The sequence below is a fragment of the Thermobia domestica genome, chromosome 14 (assembly GCF_964235325.1).
Source record: "Thermobia domestica chromosome 14, izTheDome1.hap1.1, whole genome shotgun sequence".
In the NCBI taxonomy this organism is placed as follows: Eukaryota; Metazoa; Arthropoda; class Insecta; order Zygentoma; family Lepismatidae; genus Thermobia; species Thermobia domestica.
In genome coordinates, this window is record NC_137467.1 from 73,853,561 (window position 1) to 73,879,334 (window position 25,774).

General features: G+C 33.9%; 1 protein-coding gene across 6 annotated transcripts in view; it reads left to right on the forward strand.

Annotated features, from left to right (window-relative positions):
* The window catches only part of LOC145669734 (T-complex protein 11-like protein 1), a 195,505-nt gene extending 170,647 nt beyond the window's left edge, over positions 1–24,858 (forward strand). For all 6 annotated transcript variants that reach the window (XM_081738065.1, XM_081738064.1, XM_081738062.1 and 3 more), the window contains 6 exons: positions 1,440–1,559; positions 4,113–4,236; positions 10,475–10,629; positions 14,715–14,899; positions 20,574–20,740; positions 23,681–24,858. In XM_081738065.1, the coding sequence (XP_081594191.1) occupies positions 1,440–1,559; positions 4,113–4,236; positions 10,475–10,629; positions 14,715–14,899; positions 20,574–20,740; positions 23,681–23,943 (1,014 nt within the window). In that variant the 3' untranslated portion in view covers positions 23,944–24,858. The remainder of the gene's footprint in view (positions 1–1,439; positions 1,560–4,112; positions 4,237–10,474; positions 10,630–14,714; positions 14,900–20,573; positions 20,741–23,680) is intronic.
* Positions 24,859–25,774: the final 916 nt, after the last annotated feature.

Consider the following 25,774-nt stretch of genomic DNA (forward strand, 5'->3'; position numbering starts at 1 on the left):
TCATCATGCCAGCCTATTATTCAAGGACTTGGAATGCGTTATCTATTTTGAGGACATACCTCAATGGCGACCATGGGCCTACAGTTCCACGACGCCTGCCATGTCACCCGTCACGGGACTGTATCAAAAAAAAAAAAAAAAAAAAAAAAAGAAAAGAATTTGTTGCGCAATAAGAAAAAAACGTAAGCACGGGCCATTACACCCTGAGTCCAAATTTTAAAGGGTACAGTGTACCCCTTTCCCATGTCCTGATTAGAGATCTAGAAAAGTGCGTTGTTTTTGTATCAAATATTGCGCGGTCATGTGAAAAGAAAATGAAAAAAGGGATTAAAATGGAGGGAAAAATACACTTTTATCTTGTGCAAATCTATTTTGGATTAAGAAAGTTAAAAAAAAATATTTGGAACTCTTTATAATGTGATCTTAAGTCTAAGCTAATTGATATTCAGAAATACTTATTTAGTGCTTCCCGAAATAATGCTTCTTTTCTAATGAACTCCAATTAACAGATTATTAACAAGATAAATGAAGCAGTTACTTTGTTGATTGCATAAATACTTGGTACTTTGTTGTTTGCGCTTGCAGGAAAACACTTACAAATGCAGTCAACAAAATGAAGATTTCACTCATTTTTTAAAATAATAATTTGAGTGAAAATACATCAGTCTCTCTTTAAGTAAATATTTGATTAAGAAAATTTACAGAGAAAGATAAAATTATTAGTGCCCAACACTGAATCCGAACTCACTCACTTCCAGCAGTTTGAAACATACCTGCATCCTTTTGAAATTTCAGAGAAAACAAAACATGACATTAGAAAAGCGATATGTACATGATAAAAAATGTTCGTTTTCAAATGTTTGATCGTTATATGAGCAATTATTTTGTGTGTCCGAATTTATTCTTGTTCCGTGCTCGTTCCGTGTTCTTGTTCCGTCCCATGGCCGACAAGGGCTGGGCTAAGTAATCCTTATGCTTTCAATATTAACTAAGTTTTATGCAAAAGTCTTTTGAGCTCATACTGCTCTCGAAGATACATAAGACATTATTATTCTGTTTCCGAATAACCCAGAATCTTATTGAAAAGAGATGTAGGTTCATACTAAACATTAGACTATTATTCTTTGTGAAGTACCAAAGAAAAGATTAAGAAATGTATGGTCTCAGCAAAAGCTGCTAATTTGCTGAGATACTTTTAGTACCAAGAAGCGGCGGATGTGGACACAATTAACAATACAAAAGTGTAAGACCACTGCTTTAATTTGCATAATTAATTTTCTGCCATGAAGTTACGAAGGTTTGTGACACTAACAACCAAAATAAGAGTATATTCACAAATTTTTGAGTTGCTCAATAACTCTCCTATTGATGTTATATTCCCATGAATTCATGCGTATATTTATTCAAACTAATCTTCGCCATCTTGTTTCTGATTACAGCATTACGCACAGTATGTCATATCTGTGATGGGAAAACTTTGTGCTCCTATCAGAGATGAAAAAATACGGGAGTTGACTCAAACGACTGAAACTGTGCCTGTATTCAAAGGAATTTTAGAGGTGAGTCTTAATTATGTTCTAAATTCTTTGTCACTTAGAGATGAATTATAATATTTATAATTTCATCGTTGTGGCTTATGTAATGACCTTTCTGCTTATAAAATAAGAATAATTGGGTGGTATGTTAGTAAGTACCGTATTTAGATTGAACATCTAATGGAATTCACAAAAAACTGTATGAACAGGGGCGTCATTTCAGACTTCGCTTGAGGGGGCGGGGGCAAGAGCACCACCGACATAAGACTTTCACGTTTTGTACTAGTATATTAGCAGACAATCGATTAAAGTATATGTGTTTCTCAAACTTGGAGGGGGCAATTGCCCCCTCCTGCCCTCCCTAAATGACGCCCCTGTATTTGAAATGGGGGAAAGTTGTCGTAGTGAAATGGCAAATGTGGGATAATAAACGCTGTTGAAAAACCTCTAAGGCGAAGAAACATATGACATCATCTTTGACCAACTGAACCCGTTAAGAAATTCAACGTTTGTAAACTGTCGTGGTCACTGGTTTAAAACTATAAATTTAAAATTCAATACAAGAAATACAGAGACTTATTTAATAATATAAATTGTAGGGTGATAATATAAGTTAAAGGTTAAAATTGAATTACGATACATAACTAAAGTGCTCACCTATTTGTACTTCTTAATGCAGAAAAAACTTCCAATATTTCGGTTACATACACGAGTTACCTTTAACGAGAATAAATAAGACTTAATTTTTTTTTCTGGCTTGAAATTTTTTTTTCTAGGCACAGATGAGAGGACGATATTAAGGTAGATCTCGCAATTAAATATTTCATTCCACTTGTAAGTAGTTTGGTTTACCAAAACTCCTTTATATATTTACCCTGTCTGTCCGTTCAGGAGAGAGAAAACCTTGGGAACTATTCGATGGATTATCGTCAATTTCGGCCAGGGTTCAAGAGTTAAGAATACAGTTCGTTGACGGATGTGATCCATTCAATTGATCCCAAGATATGAACAATCAAAAATCTCTTCCCTCGTGTATTATGGGAGCAGTTATGGATATAATCGTTGCTTGATATACGTACTACTCGCAGTGTTGTTGAGATTAACGGGTTAGTATAATGCAAAGGATGCAAAATACTAATATTCGTGGAGTATGATACTAAAATAAAACTAAATGCCTCTGTACTTGACAAATCTAGATACAAATATTTTCTCTTTTCAAGTAACATTCGTCTTAGTGAAGTTTTTGAGTGGAGATAAGCGAGTGAGGTGAAATGTAGAAATTCAAACTTCAATTTTCACGTTGTGTACATTGTGACAAACCAAATTTCTTCACGTGGTGCACTGTGACACTGCTACTATAATTTGTATAGAATAGAATAGAATATTTTATTGTCATTAAGTGTATATACAGACAATAGACAACATCAAATGAAGTTATACAAGTAAATTAATTTTTTGTTAACCTATACCGATATATTTTTATCTTCCTCAAACTCCTTAACATTATAATAGGGTACAGCAACTAACCAATCATATACTTTACTTTTAAACTGCGTAATAGATAAAGTTTCCATGTGTATTGGTAGCTCGTTCATAAATTTTATATACCTGTTTTGTATACCTATTTTTAATTTTTGATAGCCTGCTTACAATATATCAACTTGTTTCAAAGATTTTATATTATATGAATGAATATCTTGCGTACGCTGCATATCTGACATATTTTGTTTTACATATACAAATTAACTGCCATAATTTTCAACTTACAGAACAAAGGTTTACAGTGTTCTTTACCTGATGCCCCACTGATTATTCTTATAACTTTTTTTGTAGTAACAGAACTTTATTTATGTAGTTATTGTTTCCCCAAACAGTGCTTCATAATCTATGATACTTTGGAATCATATAGTTGTTCGGGACTATATCTCTTAAATTTCATAGTGAACTTGTTGTTCTCTAAAGTTTTGCACATACATGTGCTTTCCATGTTAATTGCCTATCCAGAATTATGCCAAGAAATATTACATTCTTCGACATTTCCGGACATCCATTCAAAGAAAATATTTGTCTAGTAGTTATCTCTTCATTAAGAAGAAATCCGTTCTTCGCCTGAAACCATTCCTTATTTCTATTAAGGTTTTCTCATTCAGTTTTATTAATTTTGTAGATTTATTGCTGATGTTTAGCGAAGTTGTATCATCAGCACAAAGAAAGGATTTAGCTGAGATATTCAGTGGTAAATGATTTATCATCAATATAAACAATAACGGCCCCAGCACTGAACCTTAGGATACCCCATGTTATATTGTTCTACTATCCGATGTCATTCCATTGACATTAACAATCTGAGTACGACCTTGTGTGTAGACATCTCTCCATTATCATAACTGTTTGTTATTACTTGTGTCAAATTGGTAAGATTTTACCTTCTCGCATACGTCATCAAACAACTTCTTGGAAGATAATATTTTGAATTTTGCTGTTACTTGTGACGAGTATATTTTAATCTTTGTTCTAATAATGCTGTATTTTGTTCTTTCTATTGTTGCTAAATTAGTACCTTTTTTTTTCGAACAGACTCTAGACTTAATGAAGCTGGATATGGCGAACTTCACAATCCAACAAATTCGGCCACATATTGTTGCACAGAGTGTGGAATATGAGAAACAGAAATTTGCGGAGTTCTTACAAATGCAGGATGGTAAGCATTGCTTTAATTATCAAAGTAAAGCGTACAAAATTTTATTTAAAAAAAAAAATCCATAATCCTATATTAAGTTAGTAGGAAAATTTGATATATATGTATTTTAAAAAATCTATATAAATAAGAATGAAAGTAATTATGTTTGTGACTTGAACCATCCGACCGATCTCGATCAAACCTTGAACATAGATGAGGTTTGGGCTTGGGATGGTTTTATCATTTCACTTTGATAGTGCAACTTAGAAAAAGAGGAGGGGGAGATACAGAAAAATACATAAAAATGAAAGTGACTATCTTTGTGACTTGAACAATTCGACCTATCTCGATCAAATTTTGAACGTAGATGAGGTTCGGGCATAGTAGTGTTTTTATTATTTCACTTTAACAGTGCAACTTAGGGGTAAGGAAGATATTTAAAAATTACCGATATTAGTGTCGAATCCATAGTTTACGGGGTCGTTGAATTCAATGACACTTCCGATGCCGTTTAAATCCAAATTCAGCCTTGCAACTTGGGGGATGGGAAGGGAGATAAATATGACAGAAAATGACCGGTATTAGTGTCTAATCCATAATTTTCGGGATTACTGAGATGACACTTCCGATGCCGTTTAAATCCAAATTCAACCTTGCAACTTGAGGGAGGGGAAGGGAGATAAAAATGACAGAAAATGACCCATAGTGTCGAATCCATAATTTTCGGGGTTACTGAGATGAACAATGACACTTCCGATGCCGTTTAAATCCAAATTCAGCCCACGATAGTAATGTAATGTATACTGTCAATTTTATCAAACACATGACCTAAGGAGTTGTGCATTAAAAGTTTTTATTTCAACCCAGCGAAGCGGGTAATCAACGCTAGTAAATAAATAAAAACTAATTGATTGTGAATGTCCTTTATTCATTGAGTTTTACATAGTAGTGTATACGAAACTTTTGAAAATTCATAATCCAGTTGTATCGAATTAGGTTAAGAGGCAGCAGAAGGCGATATAGCTAGTATGAATTAAGAACTTCTATTTAACATAGATCATAAAACACTTTTCTTTATACCGGATGTATCAAAAGGCCATTGTTGATAATAGGTTTTTCGATATAAAATGTTGTAATTTTGCTAATTGTACCACCCGTTTGGGCTCCACGAGGACAAGGCGCCCTATCTTAAATAAAAAAGCAACGATTCTAGTTCAGCAGGCCTTTCGAACGGAACGTAAAGACACACAACATTCACACAGTTAACGTGCACATTGTTATGTGAGGAAACCTAAGACACCACGAATCAATTTCCCAACAATGCTGTATTGTTGATACGGCTCAAGGGAACAGCCTACTGAAAAGGCAACGTTGATTTCTCATTTAACGTGAGGTAGTTTCCAGTGTAGAGTCCAAATGACTGGTACAATAAAAAAATCCGCCATTTTATATTGAAAACCACTCATTTCCAGCGGCTTTCCTCCCTTTCCTTTTTTTCGTATCGTTACTCGTAAGTTGTCCTATGGTCCCCGACTTTTGATGTACCCTGTATATTTCGAATGTATGAAACTTTTGTGGAAAAATCGACACAAAAATCAATGAAAACGACAGGTACGTTAACACAGCTATATCTAAAAAAGCTTCACGGGAATATTAAAGGTATAATTTATTAGATTAAGAGCCTAACTTACTAAAAATAATACAAAATCTCCCATTTTTCTTTTGCTTGTTTATCATAAGTGAAAGGAGATAATGAAATGCAACTGACCACGATTATAGATAATGTTATTCTACAACAGAAAATTTATATTAACTTGAAGGATTTTCAGTGTTGCCATCCGTAGAAATTGCAGTAGTGCCAGAATAACATTTCCCCAAAAATCAAAGTTAAGGCAGCGACTAAAGGAACGAACTCAACTGCATTTGATTACGTATCATGTTTTGGAATCCTGTGAACTATTTTTTAAATAACATAATTATTTAATTTTAATAAGTGTATGTTAAAACTATTTTGTTCATTACAAACTAAATACAACTATTATTTAAAAAGTAGTTCACAGGATTCCAAGACAACATGATACGTAATCAAATGAAGTTGAATTCGTTCCTCTAGTCGCTGCCTTGATTTAGATTTTGGGAGAAATGTTATTCTGGCAACACTGTAATTTCTATGGATGGCAACACTGAAAATTCTTCAGGTTCATATTTTCTATTGTAGAATAATATTATCTATGATTGTGGCAAGTTGCATTTTATTATCCCCTGTCACTTACGAAAAACAAACAAAAGAAAATTGGTTAATTTTCTATTATTTTTAGTATGTCAGGCTCTTAATAATAGATTTCTTTATGGAGTTACAACTTTAGTGTGTCCAAAACAAATGTGACTAAAACCATACGAAAGGGCGTGGGATAGTTTCATATGACAACCGCTAGGCAGGGGCGTCAGTGGGACAGGAGGGCAACCGCCTCCATCCCCACTCTGGATTTCAGATTTTGGGTACAGTAAGGCAGTTTTAGAAATCTTTTGATAAGCAAAGTCCAACACAACAAGCTTGAGGTCCTTACACCGAATAAATACGGAGAACATATATATGATTAAAACTGGAAAGTTGCTTAGGCCTAATTTCCAGAATTTTAAGCAGGCCCGAAACTCGAAAGTAGAGCCACTTTTGGAATCCTTGGGCCAAAAAATATACAAGAGAGCAATATAGGCCTATAACTCCTTACGGCCAATGGAAATGGATTATATCTAATCAAAATCGGTATTTATTCGATATAAGGACTTTTTATGTTGGACTTTGCTAAGCAAAAGGTTTCTAAAGTTGCATTACTGCCCCTAAAATCTGAAATTCAGGGTAAGAGGCGGATGATCTCTAAACGAACGCTCCTTTCTAGCGGCAATTATATAAAATTCTAGATTGTATTTTGTCATGTAGTTTTTTTTTTCTTTCTTTTATCGCGGATTCGTGGTTGTGAAAATATCACGTTTTCCGTCGGTGCATTCTTTTGGACACACTCTACATTTATTTAACGTAATTATGCATCATTGACTATGGCATTCGGAGCTTGACTTGTTAATCATTCCCACGTTGCAGGGTACACAATATAATGTTAATGTCTTAAATTTATGAGCAAGGAGGGAAAATTAACCCTCCTCCCCAATTCCATCAACTCCCTTGTCTAGCGGTTGTCTTATGAAACTCTAGTCCACACCCTTTCACGTGTTTTTTGTATATTTCGTACCCTTGGCTACTAAGATACTACGTTTGCTGAGCAAAAGTGAATCTTTCTGGAAATGTACTTATATCCCTTGTGCTCTGAACGCCCCATATCTAAAAATATTTTATAAAAACTGAATTGGAGCCAAATTTATATTGCAACCCAAGCTTGTTCGGAACGCATAAAGTTAGTTTGTTTAGTTTGGTCGATTAGAGTCTTGCATCAGTAGCAAGGCTATATGAGACAGCTTCATGTTTAAAATAGGATCCAAACCGCTAATTTTGGAATTTTACGTCAGATCGCAATCAAATCCATACAACAAATTCCGACGTCTCGTGCCTCTACCCTCAAAATGTAATGTTAAAAGACCGAAAATTGCACCCTGTAGTGTGGTGCATACATACAGACAGTTGAACAAATTGAGATCAAATTGTCCCAGACACTGACGTTCGGCACTGATGTTACAATAAGTATCATGTTTTAATGGTTAGTTACGCGGGTGACTCTCATACCTTGCGCTTTCTCGCATGGTCCCTTCATATAAGCTATGCCAAAGTGTAAAGTTTTTAAGAAAATTTAGAACTGAGGTGGGGAAGAGGGACGAAATAAAATGTTCATAATATGATAAAAAAAAGATGTTGTTGATACAAAATTAATTCTTATCTGAAGTTTCCAATTCCATCTCAACCATATCACTGACGTTAGAATCATCAGAAGCAATTTTCGAATCAACACTTTTACTATTTGTTTGGGTTTCCAGTTTTTTCACAGCATTGCATTTTTCATAATGATTCTTCGTTCTTTTAACTAAACCAACCATTTATTTCTTACAGGTTTTGCAACGAGCTCGTATGGTCGTTTTCTTATCTGATGGAATTTGAGTTACTTTAATAAATTTGCTCCAAATGATGTCCTTTTTTCTTCCCGTAAAACTAATGTTTAACGATTCCAAGTTGTACTGATTCTGAGAACCAACATGTATTATATCAACGAATGCCTGCGATATTTTAATTTCAGAATCGCAACTTAGCAAATAACCTTTTGTTTGTTTTCTGAATACAACACAAAAATTTGTTTCCATGATAATTATTTTATTTATTTTTTAATATCAGTTCTACAAGTAGTTCAACCTTCGACTACGACACCTTCTCGTAAGTTAATTGAGAAGCATTTAAACAATACAATACACGTTAAAAAAAGGGGGGAAAAGAGACAAAATAAATTGTAGATCATCACATTAATCTGTTGTAGCCACGAAAAATCAAAACATTCACATGGGAAAAAAATAGTCTTCTAAATGGGGAGCATTTTTGGCAATTTTCTTTCTCTGGCAGAGCTTTTTATAAAAATAAAATAAAATAAAAATTAGTTTAAAACAAGTCTTAAAAAATACGTGTGTTTAAAACAAAATGTTTAAAACGTATACAAAATTTGTTTAAAACAAGTTTTAATCATTTGTTTTAAACAAAACAACTCTGGTTGAAATAGTTACGTAATTGTGTAAAAAAAAAGTATTTATATATTTTTATTACGTAGTTTGCTCAATGTGTTGTTGTGTTTAGTTTAACAATATGAAGACAAGGCCTGATGAGAATGAGTATGACAAAAAAGTGTTTATGACCCGTGCTAAATCGAAGCTCTTAATTAGTGGTGGGCACAAAAACCGGTTTTTCGGTTTTCGGTTTTTAGAAAAACCGAAACCTGTTATCGGTTTTCTCCAAAACCGGTTCGATTTTTTACCTGGTCCGGTTTCGGTTTTCTTCAAAACCGATTCCGGTTGTTTTTTCAAAATTTGTTCTATTTCTGACCAGAATGGTGTTTCGTTGTTCTCCGGATACCGAATCCATTTCCACAGAAATAGTTTTGTTTTTTTCGAAACCGAACCGGTTTTGGAGAAAACCGAAATGTCGGTTTTTCGGGTTTCGGTTTTTATAAAAACCGGTTTTTGGTTTTTATAAAAACCGGTTTTGCCCATCCCTACTCTTAATTCATACTAATTGTACCCACACCTACTCCTTGATAATGTATGGTAACTGTTATCTACTTAAAAATCCCTTTGTATATGAAAACAGGAAGAAGAACTGAAACGATATTTTAGTAATGAGACTTCACACCAAATGAAGTTTTCTTTTCATTTGGAGGATGCCATTTGAAAATTAGAAGGCACAAAAGAAAACAACAACAATATCAAGTAAATTCTACAATACGTTACTAAACCCTTGCACTAGCTAGGTATTTTTTGTAACGCGGACCAGCAAGAGGGGAGATCATTTTGTACCCACCTGTTAAGATTAAATATATCTCGCGAAAGAAACAAATCAGAAATTCTCACAAAAATCTATAGTAACTGAAGTGAACAGTACAGGGAATAAGACTCAAAGCTATTTATTATGCTGCCGTCTTGGAGTGACATTTCTAAATCTCAGTCACATCTCCTACCAACGGGGGTGGGGGTGTACTTTGTGCACCAACTTAAAATAGCAGATTTATGAGACATACCAACGTAAAATTCTCGAAATGAACAATATTTAGGATAAGATTAACCGTCAGATTCAGAAAAGGCGGGATACAACTATTTATTATACTGCCATCGAGGAGTGACATTACTAAATGTCAGTCACATCTGCTACCAACGAACGGGGAGGGGGGGAGGGACTTGGTGCCCACCAACTTAAAATAGCAAATTTTATTTATGAAACACACTAACGTTCAATTTGAACCACCGTAAGGTATTCGCTTTAGCTAAACATGTTGAGCAATAACTTATTTTCTTACAATTTTAAAGAAATGATTAGAAGAGTAATTACAAAACATATACTGTGGTGGGCACAAAGTAACCCCCTCTCCTTCCCGTTGGTAGTCTGAGCTAAATAAACTGTACTTATCTTTGTTAGTAAAACTCAAATTAAATTAAAATATGTTTTACATGTCCTTATAAATATATTATTCATGTATTCTGGTTCTACATCTGACCGATTTACAAGCAACATTTTTTATAAATTAAGTATTTCAAAGATATTATTCTTATCTATTCTCAGATGGATTGGAATTCACTCGTCAGTGGTTGTTGAAACATAAAACAGAGGATATTGATTTGAACGATCCAGTTGCACGGCGTGCCTGCGTTACCAAAGTCCTAACAAGTGCATACATGGAACTTCTAGATTGGGACGATAATAATGTATTTCCTGAGGTGAGAATTTTCCTCTAGTTTCAAGGTATTAAATGAGAGCAAGGCAATAAAATAATCCAGAAGAGTAAAGTAATTTATTTGTTGAAACGTTGTATTAATTATACTTTACTACTCTAGTTCGTTTAAATTTGCTGGAAACAGTTGACCAGAGTTATAGGTGCGTTGCTCTTAGGGGTTTGTGTATCAGTATTAGAACTATGTATCATTGCTATAGGTATGTGTATTACCATTAGAAGAGTTTACCAGAACACATTTATATATTTACCATGTCTGCCGATCCAGGAAACAAAACCTGGTTACATAAGGTCATATATATATATAGGTTGGGCCAAACATCCAACATTTAGATATTCCTATTCTAGCTTGGGCTTCTATAGTAGAATCAAAACGTATGTTCAATAAATTATCACTATTCGAGATGCAGATGCGTAAACATTTTAACCATTCGCACTTAACATTTTGCATAGTTTTCGGTATTATGTATGCACAAGCTTCTAGGATTCGTTTGCTTGAGGTGTGTACGGATGACATGTCATCTGTAATTTTCTGTCACTGCCACTGAATATGGTTATTTTCATGATATTTTGTGTAATAACTATTGTGTATTTGTTTAAATGATGTTTCATTCAGTCTGTAAATACAAATCTCTTTATATAACCATATTTGTTATTTATTGCAATAACGTTCTATTTTATTTGAGTAATTCCGTTTCGATGAGATGAGACTTCTCGTCGTCTGCCCTGGAAGTGCAGTTTTGGATTATAAATTTTATTCTGCAAATCACTCATTCGTGACGGGGAAAAGAGCGTTGCTACCCCCGTCCTTATTAAATTTTCAATCGTTCAATCAATAAATCATTGAGACATCACAAGAAGTCGACACAAGAGTGGTTTATTACACACTGTTGACAATCTTCACTTTGTAAGCATACGTCTTCATGTAGCCTCACTGGTAAATCCAAGGGTAACATGTAAGGGAATGGCACTAACCACTCTATAGAATCTTCCATTCAATGATTCTGAAATTGTAAATTTAAAGAGTGAGCACCTGATTGCATAATATGTTAGCGCTTCTTCATGCTAAAAGTGACTTTAAACCCTGTCTCCTTACACTGTGTCTCTTTATCTACTTTGTCTATAAAATGTATCCTGTTCAGTGATATATAGTAGATAAATTGTGTATTGTCTTTTTAACGCATAGGATAGTTGTGATTATCGTCATCTCTTTTAATATTATCCCAGTGATCCGATTTGAAGTTAAATATTTCAAATATAAACAATAAAGAAACTGTCATCGTATTCAATCCAGGTGTAGATCTAATTTAATAACTCACTTTTTCGGTACATCCCACGAAGTTGAATGGATGATTAGATGACGTACGTTAAACTTAATAATGTTGGTCACGAAAGAAATGTCTCTCCTGATCTCAGGCTCGTATTTATATTTTGTGCGCCCCTGTGCTCTAAATAATTTGCCGCTTCCTCCCCCAGAAAATTTATGTTCGAACAAGAAAACAAGCCGTGATTTTGAAAACATACCAGCTCGTGTTGAGTAGCAGTTTAGGTATGACAAGTTACGAATTTACAACGTAATTTTAAATGCCCTAATTCTCTCAATGATTATTGAGATATAGTGTTCTGCCCGAAGGTAGGTGTTTGACCCAAAGGTCCCTGGGCAAGGTGAACCCATGGTAGTTTGCCATTGCTTTCCATGGGATGATGACGTACTAAGGACGGGACCTACAGCTTAATTTGGGGTCCGAACCACTTGTGTCCTCACCGGTAATCGAACCTGTGACCACTTAATTACAAGACAACGACTTTAGCCACTTATCCATTGGGGACACATTCTCTCAATACTGGCATGCAATTTATTCATGTAGGTTTTAATTTACTGTCCGGAGAAAACGCATTCTCTTAATTCTTAAGCTGTCTCTCTGTAGCTCCTTTCAACTCGAGAACCCTAATAGATAGAAACATAAAATTGTAATATGTTTTAAAGCTCTCAGAGAAATGATCAAATGACTTGTTCCAGGTCCCTAGGTCACACCTGAGCTGAGATATGAAGTGCAAAGTCCCCATAAGAATAACATGGGACCATTTTTAAAATAAGAGTTGAATTCATGGTTTTTGGGGTGGCTGAGGTGAATAGTGAATTTTAATCCCTTTCACCTTGAAGGTCATACTGCACTCCCCAGGGAGGGGACGAGATTTTAAAATTAATCGAAAACGACAGGTATTAGTGTTGAATTCATAGTTTTTGTTATCAGTTTTCATTATGTTCAAGTTCATCCTCACCCTTTCGGGTGGGAATGGAGAAGAATGACTTAAAAATAAGCAGATTAACTAACTAACTAACTATGGCCTATGGAACCCGCAGGTTCAGTGCCGCGTTCACAAAAGCTCTCCACTGACTTCTATCCTTAGCTAATTGCATCCAGTTTCTACTTTGTATTCCTATCTCTACGAGATCCATCTTAATATTATCCTCCCATCTGCGCCTAGGTCTTCCTAATGGTCGTTTTCCTATGGGTCTTCCAGTCAAGACTTTGAAAGCGTTTCTACTTTCTTCCATTCTAGCTACATGACCTGCCCACCTAAGCCTCCTAGACTTGACGACCCTAACAATGTTGGGTAAACCGTATAAACTATGTAGTTCCTCGTTATGAAGTTTCCGCCATTCCCCATTCTCGTTTCTCTTGGGTCCGAATATTCTTCTCAGGATCCTGTTCTCAAATACTTTCAGTCTATGTTCTTCCCTCAGAGTAAGCGACCATGTTTCGCAACCATACAGAACAACAGGCATGATTATCGTTTTATATATTTTAAGTTTCAAATTCTTCGACAGAATTCGCGACGACAAGAGATTTTGAACCGAATAGTAACACGAATTCCCTGCTTTTAGTCGACATTTAATTTCTTCGTGAATATGATTTTCGTCTGTTAATATTGATCCTAAGTATTTGAAAGTAAAAATAAGCAGATAAGCTAGCTAATTAGTAACTACTGTAATTAGAACGAATTAAACACATTAACATATCTTTTCGCGCTTGCGCGGAAGTCTGTGGGTTGCCACTTTTAAATATTACTTTATTGTGAATTTTAAAAAAAATCCAAAATTTTGCCGCCCCCTAAATTCTGCCGCCCTGTGCTCAAGCACAGAAGAGCACTTACCTAAATACGGGCCTGCCTGATCTCGAAAATGAGACGAGAACATTTTTAAATTCGAGACGAAACTAGACGAGAAACCTCTTCTCGTTTTCGTCTACTTCATACAGTCTTAGAGTTTAAACATTGTTCTAGTGTTATATAATTCCAAGTATAAAAACTATAAATTAATAGAATGATCGTACGAATACAATGAAGAGCATTTATCACCGTTTGAAGATACAGAAGTCATTACACAATATACCCCAATAATAAATAGAATTTAAATGTTGTTATCTTACTTCCTTCGTGGTCCTGTCGAGGCGCGGAAGGGTTGTAATCACTTCTAGATAAAATTAAGAAAAAACTTTAAGAGATTAATTTTGTACATCAATTTACAAAACGAGATGGGAAAAGCTTTTCGAAATGAAATGAAATCTTCAGTTTAACGTCCCACGATTATATCCTTTAGGCTAAAGAAGACGGATGATTAAGGCCACTGAATGATGATGGAATAATTCATGGAATGATATTGTGGGAGGAAACGGGAGTACCCTGAGAAATACCACGAACACGAGTTTGCCTATCACAAACTTACTTGGTCGGGGTTTGAACCAGAGACCCCGTGCACCGGAAGTAAGCTCTCTACCACTGAGACATCGCGCCCCGAAAGAATGCTTTGCGAGAAACGAGACGAGATGAGAAAGAATTCTTCGAGACGAGACAAGAAAACCTTATTTTTCATCTCGTCTCGTTCGCAACACTAGTGATCAGCCATTATTTTTTACATTTTAGACAGAAGTTTGTTATTGCTTAATTTAAATAACTTTCCAACTACCTCGCGATAATGAGTCAAAACTAAGAATTTCGTACCTCTCTCTCTCTTTCTCTGTGCGGTGGATAGTTGTCATTTCTAAGAAATTATTGCTTTATTTCCAGACATTAGTGATGGACCAAGGAAGGTACTTGGATCTGCGGGATCGAGTGCGGAAAGTTGCCATTATTGCTGCCATTTTACTTGTCACTATGAGCACGGGAGGACAGGCAATTCAGGGCATCCAAGGCTTCAAAGAACAATTGAAAAAACATATTAAAGTACTGGTTGAAGAAGAAACATGTGACAAGTAAGTGCTTTCTATAAGTTAGTTGTTTTTAAGGAGTTTGTTTTACCAACAAAAACTTGTTTGTATTGTCCTGTTTGTTCGTGTGTTCATTCGTACGGAAGACAATGTCTGTGTATCCATTCATGCAGGACACAAAATATCTCAGGAATTACAAGATAGATCACATCATTTTTGGCCAGAATGTAGAGGATCAGAAGTTACGAATCGAGTTCATCCCGTTGGTGGAGATTGTATTCAAACTGGAAATGTTAGATATCAACAATTTTCGATTTTAACGTTGGTCACGTTTTATTGTAACGTTTCAACAACAACAACAACAACAACAACAACAACAGACATGACAAAACTGTAAACATTATATTGAACTCTGATACGTGCTGCCATCTAGGTAGAGATTACGTGCGCTGTTCTCACGTTGACAGCTGCCTATTCAGCCAAAGGTAATCGTCATATAAAGAAGCTTTCTTTAGTGCTTCGTATAATGAAATAGTTTGTGTTGATATATTAGTGGAAACTAATGTTAAAATAAGTGAAAAAGTTTGAAGAACGGGTTTGTATGTAAGTTGTAAATTGTGTACAACTGTACACATAGTATTCAGTGGGTTTGGTTAAGGTATTTTCTACATTTAAATCTATTTTTTAAAATTTCTTTTCTTTAGACATTATAGCCATTTTAACTGAGTTTAGGCACTGGTGTGCATTTGCACACAAAGGACAACATATCTTTTGACGGTTCTGGCATGTTTAATCTTGTTTTGGGAAAAAAACTATTTGAAATTAATACCTTAAAATTAATGGAAACTCAGTATTGTTGTTCCATAACTACTTTTCACTACCGAAACTGATAAATGTTGCACAAACTTAAAATTAAATTCACTTTTCAGAAACAATTTGGGAAATTTGACTTGTTAAAATTATGCATATTGGTTTGTTGTTACATACTGCTACTTTACATATGTTGAAAAATTTATTGTAATTAACTGCATGTTTCCGAAAAGTATTTCTCATTCCACCTACGCTAGAAGTTAACACAAACCAAGCGATTTATGATAAACCCATTAATAATCTCCAGCAGCTGGATTAATTTGTATGCTTGTCTACCGGGAGCAAGTGATGTTACAAGAGCAAAACAGAAATAAATAGAGAAGTAGTTTCCTGCAATCGATTGAACGTCCCAATAATACATTTCACCCCATCCTTAACTCTCTACTAACACCGGACAGTGATAGCAATCCACTACAACTTCCGGTTTCAGTATTGATCTACATAAAGGAAAAATTATAAGAAATACCGAGAAGTGTGTGTGTGTGTGTTTTTTGGGGGGTGGGGGTGGATTTAATATTATAGAAATAGGTACCATCTTCTCTTTTAACCATCTTTTAAACTAGAAATGACAGAAATCTGTCACCTCCATTTTTAGTAATGTTTGCTGTAGAGTAAAAACGGTAATAGTAGCAAGATTCGATTCTGCAGTCAATTAAGCGACCCAAGAATGTATTCCATCTCCACTCTAATCTCTCTTATTAAAATCAGAAGTGGCAGAAATCTAATATTAATTGAGAAAATATCACCCAAACAAACCAAACTCATTCACGTGGCGTACACGTGACACTACTATTTATTCATAACTTCCTTTTGTGATTATCCATGTGCATTCATTACCAAAAGTTTGTATTTATCTACATAATTTATTTGGTCAATTATTATCATATGAGGACAAGCCTATAATTCCATTTCTCTGAGATTCAAGAAAAACAGTTCATTCAAATTACTAATTTAAGTATATTCAGACTGTGTCTAACATTGTGATGTTTTCGAAGGAAGAGCTTCTAAACTCCATCTCACTTTTAGAAAGTAGCAAACGGAAGTGACGTTTAACGTGATGCCATGCAGCGCGACGTTGTCACTAATAGCTCTATTGGTAGAAATAGCATAGTTGAAGAAAAAGTGAATGAACAAACAAACCAAACAGCGGTGTAGTGCGTTATTTTGAATATTGCTTTCATCTTCCTGTTGCCAATCAACAAAATCACACCTCAAAATACACATGATTCTCTAGTGGTAATAACTGATTCGAGTTAATGTTGTTCTTACCCTATCACAAGAAAGAATGAACTTGTCCCTTTCTTATTTTTATTCCAATAGCTCTTAAAAAAACCTTTCGTCGGTTACCTACTGGAAAAATAACTTAGTTATTTAAAGTTCCTCGATACGTTGTTATTTGAGGGCGAGTATATCTAAAATTCTTATTTGTACCATACTTCTCTTGTTATCGGCTACAGGTAATGTTGCAGGTAATTGTATTAATATTCTTTTATAAATTCATTCATTTTATTTTGTCTTTGTAATCATACATGCTGCACGAATTCGTGTGTATGAATAAGACTTGTCAGGGTATAAAAATACATAAACATACGTAGTTCTAACATATACATACCGAATAAATTAAAATACTAAGCTACATCTACTATATAAAAGAAACACAAAAAATAGACATTTTAAATACTATCAGTAATCAAAATCATTTACACACCTAGGAATTCATTCTCGGAATAAAAGCAGTGCTGTAACAGATAGGTTTTTAGTAATCTCTTGAATTCTTCTTCTCGTTCTGTTTTAACTACACAAGAAGGTTGTGCCATTCATCTTCCTCATTGAGGCAATAGTTGCATTTTAAAGAAAAAATATACAACATCTATTATATTCATATGCATAATTTTGGTAAATAACACATCTATTCTGATAGAAAAACGCATCATTTGCTATTGGCTGCGAAGTATGACGTATTTTAAATGCTTCCGTTTTAGTATATTCTAAAACGGACAGAATTTAGAGAAATACGAAGAAGACGCAAGAGTGAGAGAAACGGAAGACATTAGTATCTTCTAAAACTGAGACAGAGTTTAGAGAAATGGGAAAAAAAGAGACGAGACGACGTGTAGGAGGAGTCTTAAGAAAAACAAGGCACCGTGTAAGTGTAAAAGGTCGCGGGAAGTAAAAAGAAAAATAATAAATGAAAGAAGAAAATGATAATAATGTTAATGACAAAGGAAGCATTGAAGTAATAATCTTACAGGCAATTTAGTTCGTGCTCATGATAGTCTTACAGAATAGAAAAAATATGGTATTCCCATCTCTTTCAGAGGGAAGAACTTACATTAAAGACTTCAAAACAAATATCAAAATTTGCCTCGAAGGTTCAGTCGAATCTCTGTGAAGCACGGGCGTCTCTGGCGGGGGGTGGGGGACAGAGGGGACGCGTCTCCCCCAAATATTTTGAGTACGAGATAAAAGGATTAATGCTGAAAGTATTTAGACCTGTATTTAAGAAGTGAAAACAGGCAGAACAAATTAAAGTTACGTCTGTTCTTAAAGCTTAGGTTAATGTGATTAGAATGTCCGCCTGACGTGTGTCACTTTCAAAGAAGGATTTTTTTTTAAAGTTACGCTTCTTGGTTAGTCAAAGTAGTCTCGGCTGCAGACAAAAGGATGTATAGAAAATTTATCTGCGAAGAAGAAGGGAAATCTACGATGACAGGGAAATATACAATAGAAGCGAATGTGACAAGAGGAATTTAAAAAGATAGAGAAATTTGAATATTATATATTATGAGAGTAAATTTCACGCGAATACTGTAGAAAGGCAGCAAGGGACAATATAGGAACTAAAGATACAAATGAGTGTTTAATGAGCGAATTAAGTTTGAGGAAGATGGAAACAATACATTGAGAGCTGGGTGACACCAAGAACAAACTCTGTACATTTTAAACATTAAAACGGAAAACGAAGTAAATGAGGATGGCTCATTGGACAAGTTCAGAAACATACAACGAAATGAAGAAAAAAGGTAGATAATATACCTTCTAAGTTTATTAAGAATATAGAAGAAGAAAAAATCAAAATTTCGAAATTCGCAATCAAATCAAGTGTCATCGTAAGACTTCTTTCAGAGAGTTAAGATTTTGTTAGCTAAAAAATCGAAATATATGAGGACTATAAAACAACACTGCTGCAAATGCGTTTAAGAATACTGAGCAGAAATTCACCGGTAGGAATGTCAAGGTGAAGAAATTACCTAAGAACCATATTACAGTGGAGTCCGAACTAATTGGGACCGAACCCTGTTCGGATTACGTGATTATTCGGAATAACTGTAAAATCGCGGGTCTATTGGGTTCTAATACACAGCATATAGTATTTCAAAACACGTTTTCTGACTACAGTATATGTACTGTACTGGAAAAGTGTTAAAAATATTGAGAAAGCTTAATGCTTTTATTTTTCCAAGTACAGTACGTACAGTTGTTACAAATCTTTCCGTTAGGGGTATTATTATCTTTGTGTAGTTCGCTCTGCAGCAGTCGGCAGTTTGTCAGCTGTTATCATTCTTTTAGTTAATTTCCTAAAACTGAGTATTTTCACCACAAAAAATCCTCCCTGACCTGTTCGGATTAAACGTGTCCAGATTATCGGTACTCCACTGTATATACGGTATAAACTTTTTTTTTTTTCAGCATGTAGTCTACCAGTGATGGAACAAAATTATGATGAATTGTGTTGCTAAAGGTAGAAAGAGCGGATGCCATTAGTACAGTAGATTCCATTTTATTCATAATTTTGACGTAACTTTAGTTGGAGTCTACTAGCATTCTAGTCGTCTCCCCCCCTTCCCATGCTGCGAAGTTGACATACACCTTCGGCAGATCCAATTTCGATTTCACACATCGTTAGTGCTCGAGAGTACCACAAATTCCATCGTTAGTACTCCACAGATAACACCTAATGTTTAAATAATCACTGTGGGCCTTCTAATTTCGTGTCAATAAGCCCACATCTCAGAATCGCTCCAAAAATGAGGTTAGAGCAGTGTTAGTGCCCGCTAAAGCCATCAATATTAACGTTAGTGCTTCCGTACGTACAGCTCTTGTTAGTGCTCGTTAGTTCCACACAAATTGACGTTAGTGCTTGAGCGTACTTAAGCTAAACATGGTCTGAATGTGTTGTAAAATAAACAATCGTTTATTGGGACCTACTAACTTCATGCCTGCAGACCCACATTTCAGAATTGACCCAAAAATGACTTCAGCGGTTAGTGTAAAAATAGTGCTCGTTAAATATCACAGAACACAGAAATATGTGTGCACAAGATCATTAATTTACACCAGCATATAGAAGCACAAGTACGATAAGAGATGATGCAAGGAAATTAGTTTATAAAATGTGAATAAAGCACAATGAAAACTTAATTAATATACTTGCATGGCCAGCTTGATCCAGAAAGTGTATCTAAGAGTTAAAAAGAAACTTGTTTTAACATTACAGCCAGGTAATTTTGTACGGATACTGTAATGAATAAAGTGTGTTCTACAAATGTAAAGAAAGGAAAGTTTTATCCGTAAGGTTATGTGTAAATGAAGTTTCATCTGTAAGGTTTCTTATCCATGGTTTCGATACATCCATATCCCGAATTCAGGATGTGCACCAAATTTTACCGATTACTACCCATAATTTAATTTTAACATTTTTCTTGTAAATATTTAAGAACTTTTCAAAAACGATTATGGTTATTTTAAGAGTTTTTGTTATAGACTATTTCTGTCAGTTTTGTAGTTATGCACTTTATAATACTTTTAAATCATCTTTTAGCTACATATAAATATTATTTATTTCCAGGGACTTAGAGAAAGTGCTTCCAAATGTTGCTCTTCAGATACTTAAGGATGTCAATGATTGCCTTAAAGAACATGGTTTCACTGAGTTGGATGTGACTGCTTCACAAACTTTGAAATCTCAAATTATGGAAATTTCAGACCCAAATCACAGGATTCGGAATTTAGTTAGTAAGTATTGAACAAATGTGTGCATCTGTACTACACAGTAAACTTGGGAGAAAGAATATTTCGAAAGTAATGTTTTCGTAAATGGTAATATTCTTATTGTTTACCAGATGGGGTAGACTATACACAATTTAGGAACTAAAATGAAGTATTGTAATTGGTGTGATATTTCATATTTTGATAAATTTCTTATTAACCCTCGGAACGTCCAAATCATTTGTATCGCACGAAACGTCAAGTTAGGGTCATTTTTGACTCACATGTATATGTAGTAACAAAGAAGCTGTCTTTCAGAATAGAATTCACTTAGTCAGTGATAATATTATTATAACTGCCCCGTTGTCTTCAGGAAACTATCCGCACAACACACACGAAATCCACAAGAAAATATTCCTGTGGAAGTTTTCAGAAGATTCTAATTGATTACCACAGCGAGACCTGTAGCCCGCACAGCGATGTAATGCGCAACAAAATATTATTATTTTTAAACATAGGAAGCAGCGTTTCCTCCCTTTAACAATGGATCCAGAAAAAATGTTTTGGACCTGACATTAAATGGAGTTACGGCATATATTTATAAGACATTTAAACAAAAAAACATACTTTCGTAGTAATAAATGGAAACTTATAAGTATGTGTACATTAACTCAATGACAACAGTATACTGTTACTTGGTAGCATGCAACGAATAATTTTAACATTTTATTAATTTTGGGTGGTTAGTATTTAAGGTTATAACAAATACCACAAAATGACATTATTTATGTTGTGGACAATAATATATGCTCTACGAGACCCGTCACCATTAATTATGCAATATTATCTTATCTTTCAGTTTTACGTTCCACGGTTAGCCGGCTAGGCAAAAGAAGACGGTGATGATGAGAAATGAATGGAATGGCAGAATAAATAAAGTGGGAGGAAACGGGAGAACCCCGAAAAAATCCATGCACATGGTGTTTGTCAACCACAAAGTTTACCAGGGACCCCACGTTATGCAATATTATTTTGTACATTTCTAGTGATATAGTTGACTGGGACTTAGAGTCTGTAACTGTTGTTTTAAACCTTGTAAAAGGTTATAATTTTATATATATATATATATATATATATATATATATATATATATATATATATATATATATATATATATATATATATATATATATATATATATATAGATAGATAGATAGATAGATAGATAGATAGATAGATAGATATAAAATAACTGCCTTTCATGAAAGTAAGAATATATTGTTACTTGGTATGCAAAAGTTTAAAAGTTGGTTGACCTGAGTCCCCGCTACCATTTCTTTCTTCCTTCAAGAAGGTATATTTTCTTTTAGATATGTCATCAGTTCGTAAAATGTAAAAGCTTATTTGGAAAAACTTTGCCATCCAGGGCTGGATTTAAGAGTTCAGAGCAACTTGAACCAACGTCTGTAGAATCACATATCTGTACATAAAAATAAAATAGACTTTATATATGTGTGGTAGATGGAAAACAATGAAAATGTCAGATTAAGAGGTGCTGTGACGGTTCGATTCTTCGTATAGTGATTTTTCGATCTCGTACAAATTCCATGAGATCATAGAAATCACAAAATAACTCCGAATGATCCGGCTGAATAGTGATTTGGTGAAGGAGCTGGGAAGTGGTTTGTTGATCCTAATATTGTATATCTGTAACGGGTATGGTAACCTCAAAGTTTGCTGGTTCGATTCCTGAAGTTTGTCTTAACAGTCGAGTGCATCTATACAACATAAGAACAACACTGGAGAAGAACCTTATGTCCAAGATTCGTGTACTGACAATGATAAATGACGAATGCCAGTAGCTATTTTAAATATTTTTCAAACAACACATCACATTAATATTCATAAGATGGAATCGGGATACTTATTGTGGCATACATATGCACACAAACAAAAATATATATAGGTATTAAGTTTCACAATTGCATATTTTGCTTATATAGATAGATCACTTAATGTATCATATAGTGTATGAATCTGTACATTAATTGCATTTGAGTATATGTTGTATTGTATTGTATTTATTCTCATCCTTTATCGTACACATCATTTACGAAGTGAACGAATAAATTGAACATGTCAGAAAACATTGCATGTAGACAGTATTAACTAACTAACTAACCCAATGGCTTATAGAACCCGGAGGTTCAATGCCGCGTTTACAAAAGCTTTCCATTGACTTCTATCCTTATCAGCTGGATCCAGTTTCTTCTTTGTATCCCTATTTCTGCGAGATCCATCTTACGCACACAATATTTGATATTTATCTTCAATAGGAACTCAGTTTTCCATGTTATAATTTAGATGTAAAAATATTACATCTATCTTATAAACATTTACTTACAAACCATTATAGATCTTTTGAACTGCAGATATTTGTATGGCTTAATGTTTATTAAGTACTTGACAGATATTCTTTTACCGTATAGAAATTGCTCAAGTAGGTAATACTTAATTGCTCTATGGAAACCTGATGTTTTATTTTTTGAAGAGGCTGGAAGTGTATTATAAGCATTTACTGTCATAGAAAATGTAATATTCTTATAGTTTTAAATGTCACTACATGAAGATCCAACGCTTGTCTTGTATTATAAAAATAAACATCTGAATTCAGCCTAAAGTTCCTTGCAACTATTTTTTTAAAACAAATTTTATGAGATTATGTATATTTAAGTAAGACGTTCAAAATTCACTTTGCTTTTAAAATTTGTTTTTTTCTAGACCCTTAGATAACCAATATCATATTCAAGGTAGCTACTGTATGTTTCAAGTATTGTTATGCTTTTTGGTTTCTCTAATAATTACATTTCTCATTGCCCTAATGACTTTTCGTTTGTTGGTTCAGTTTTCCTCAAATTTACTTGTCATCATCTTCTCTTAGTAATAATCATTATTTCATTGTTTCAGAAACGAGAGTGTTACAATTCCTACAACTTGTGATCACTTCGCAAACTGCAGCCCCACTGCAAATACCACCTGGTCTTTCGTCGATGCAGCCTGAGCTTGCAGGAATTGCTGGTCAATTTGTACGGCTTGTAACGCACAACAGATCTGTCTTCATCGATTATTACTCAGACATTATTACCTCTCAGAATGGTGCTGTCGTGAAAAACGAAACTAAAGTGTCACAGAGTGCTGCTGTCCCAATTAAAGAAGGTAGAACGTCATGAAGCTAAACCCGAAAGAAAAAACTATTACAAGACATGACTTCGAGAGCTTACCCTACCAATGGCATCAGTAGGATACTTTATATTTAAAATGATGGGGAGGACACAAATCACAGAGGTTTAGTAAATGAAAGTGGATTTAAAATAAAATAAAGCGGACAAAAACTATATATATGCAGAAGTAATTACTAAAATACAAGTGTATTTCCATTAATGATCCTAGATAAGAGTGTGATATCTCAACTCTGACAAAAGTAATTTCCATTAATGATCCGAGATAAGAGTGTGATATCTCAACTCTGATCAAAGTAATTTCCATTAATGATCCTAGATAAGAGTGTGATATCTCAACTCTGATCGAAGTACTTCATAGAGATATAGTCTGTATTGACATAGGTCAAAGATTTTTTTAAAAGAAGAATTTTTAGTTGATAATTTAAACATAACAAGAAAATCTTACAGCTCGATTGCGAAGTTTTTAAGAATTCCTTTATTACCATGAATATTAGACATAATACTGATATTCCCAAAATATACTTCTATTGTTTTTCTCTTTTATTATTGTTAGTATTATTATTGGTAGTAATAAAACCATTTGTAGAGATTTAAAAATGAAACAGAAAGTACATACAACCTCACGAAGAGTTTGTGCAGTTACAAACTCTGTCTTCATTATTTTTGTATTTATTGAACGATACTATATATATATATACATAATCACTGAAGGATGAACCTGATTAAAATGTAATATAAATATATACTTAAAACAGAAAAAAATATTTAATATATTTTGAGATAGATGTGCTCTTAGATAACAGATGACGCAGTTTAAAACGTGATGCGTTAGGATGAACATACGTTCTGTCTAAACGATAGACTATCATTGTGTAGAGTAAATAATTATTCTTATAAAAAAAATTTACTCTGTCTAGATTGAGCTTTAGCAAAAGTACATATTAATGATTTATTTCTTCCTCAAATACTACAGAACTGTATGTCAAATTTTTGGTAGTGTTAATAGTATATTCTATTAAATAAATAAGTAAATACGTATATATAATTTATAGTTCTTCCTCAATAACCACACACATTTTACATTTGGCAATCATTGTCGTATTAACACAATAGTTTATAAAGTTAATTAACACGTACATCTGTAAGAAATAAGATTCATGCAACAATATCTAATTTATTATACTAGGTTGAACCAACTTGTGGTACCAACTAAATGTAATGTAACAGATGCTCACTGTATCCTGCCTATGCAACATCTATTTAAAAGGTGTAATGATATATACATATACATATATTGTTTGTACTGAAAATTTACGGTTAAAGTGTCCAGACAGTATTTATAATATATTTCCAATCTCTCTCTCTCTCTTTTTTTCTTTCTTCCCATGTTACTTTTAATTGTGAAAGTTTCTTTCATTTGTGTGTGATAAACTTTTCGAAAGACATAAAACGTTCATATTGATATAATCTCAAAGAACGCTGTCCCTTATAAATATTGAATTTCCTGTCAATTTTTTGAAGACAAAGTCTTGCAATTTAATTTGTAATAATATTAAATGAATTAAAAAAAGGTTGACTATGATGTAAAAATGAATAGTAAATTTGTAATTCTAAACAAAAAAAAAAAAAAAAAAAAAAAAAGCTACTAGTGTATGTATCTGTGTGTTTTTGAAGTCTTTCTTAGGTTGTTGAGATTCTACAGTGAATTGGGACTTAGAGTAAACTTAAAAGTTTTAAGTTCATGCAGGGATTCTAGTATTTGCTGGCAAATCTAGAATGATTCCTCTCACGTTATAATTTTGGGAAAATACTCGCATGA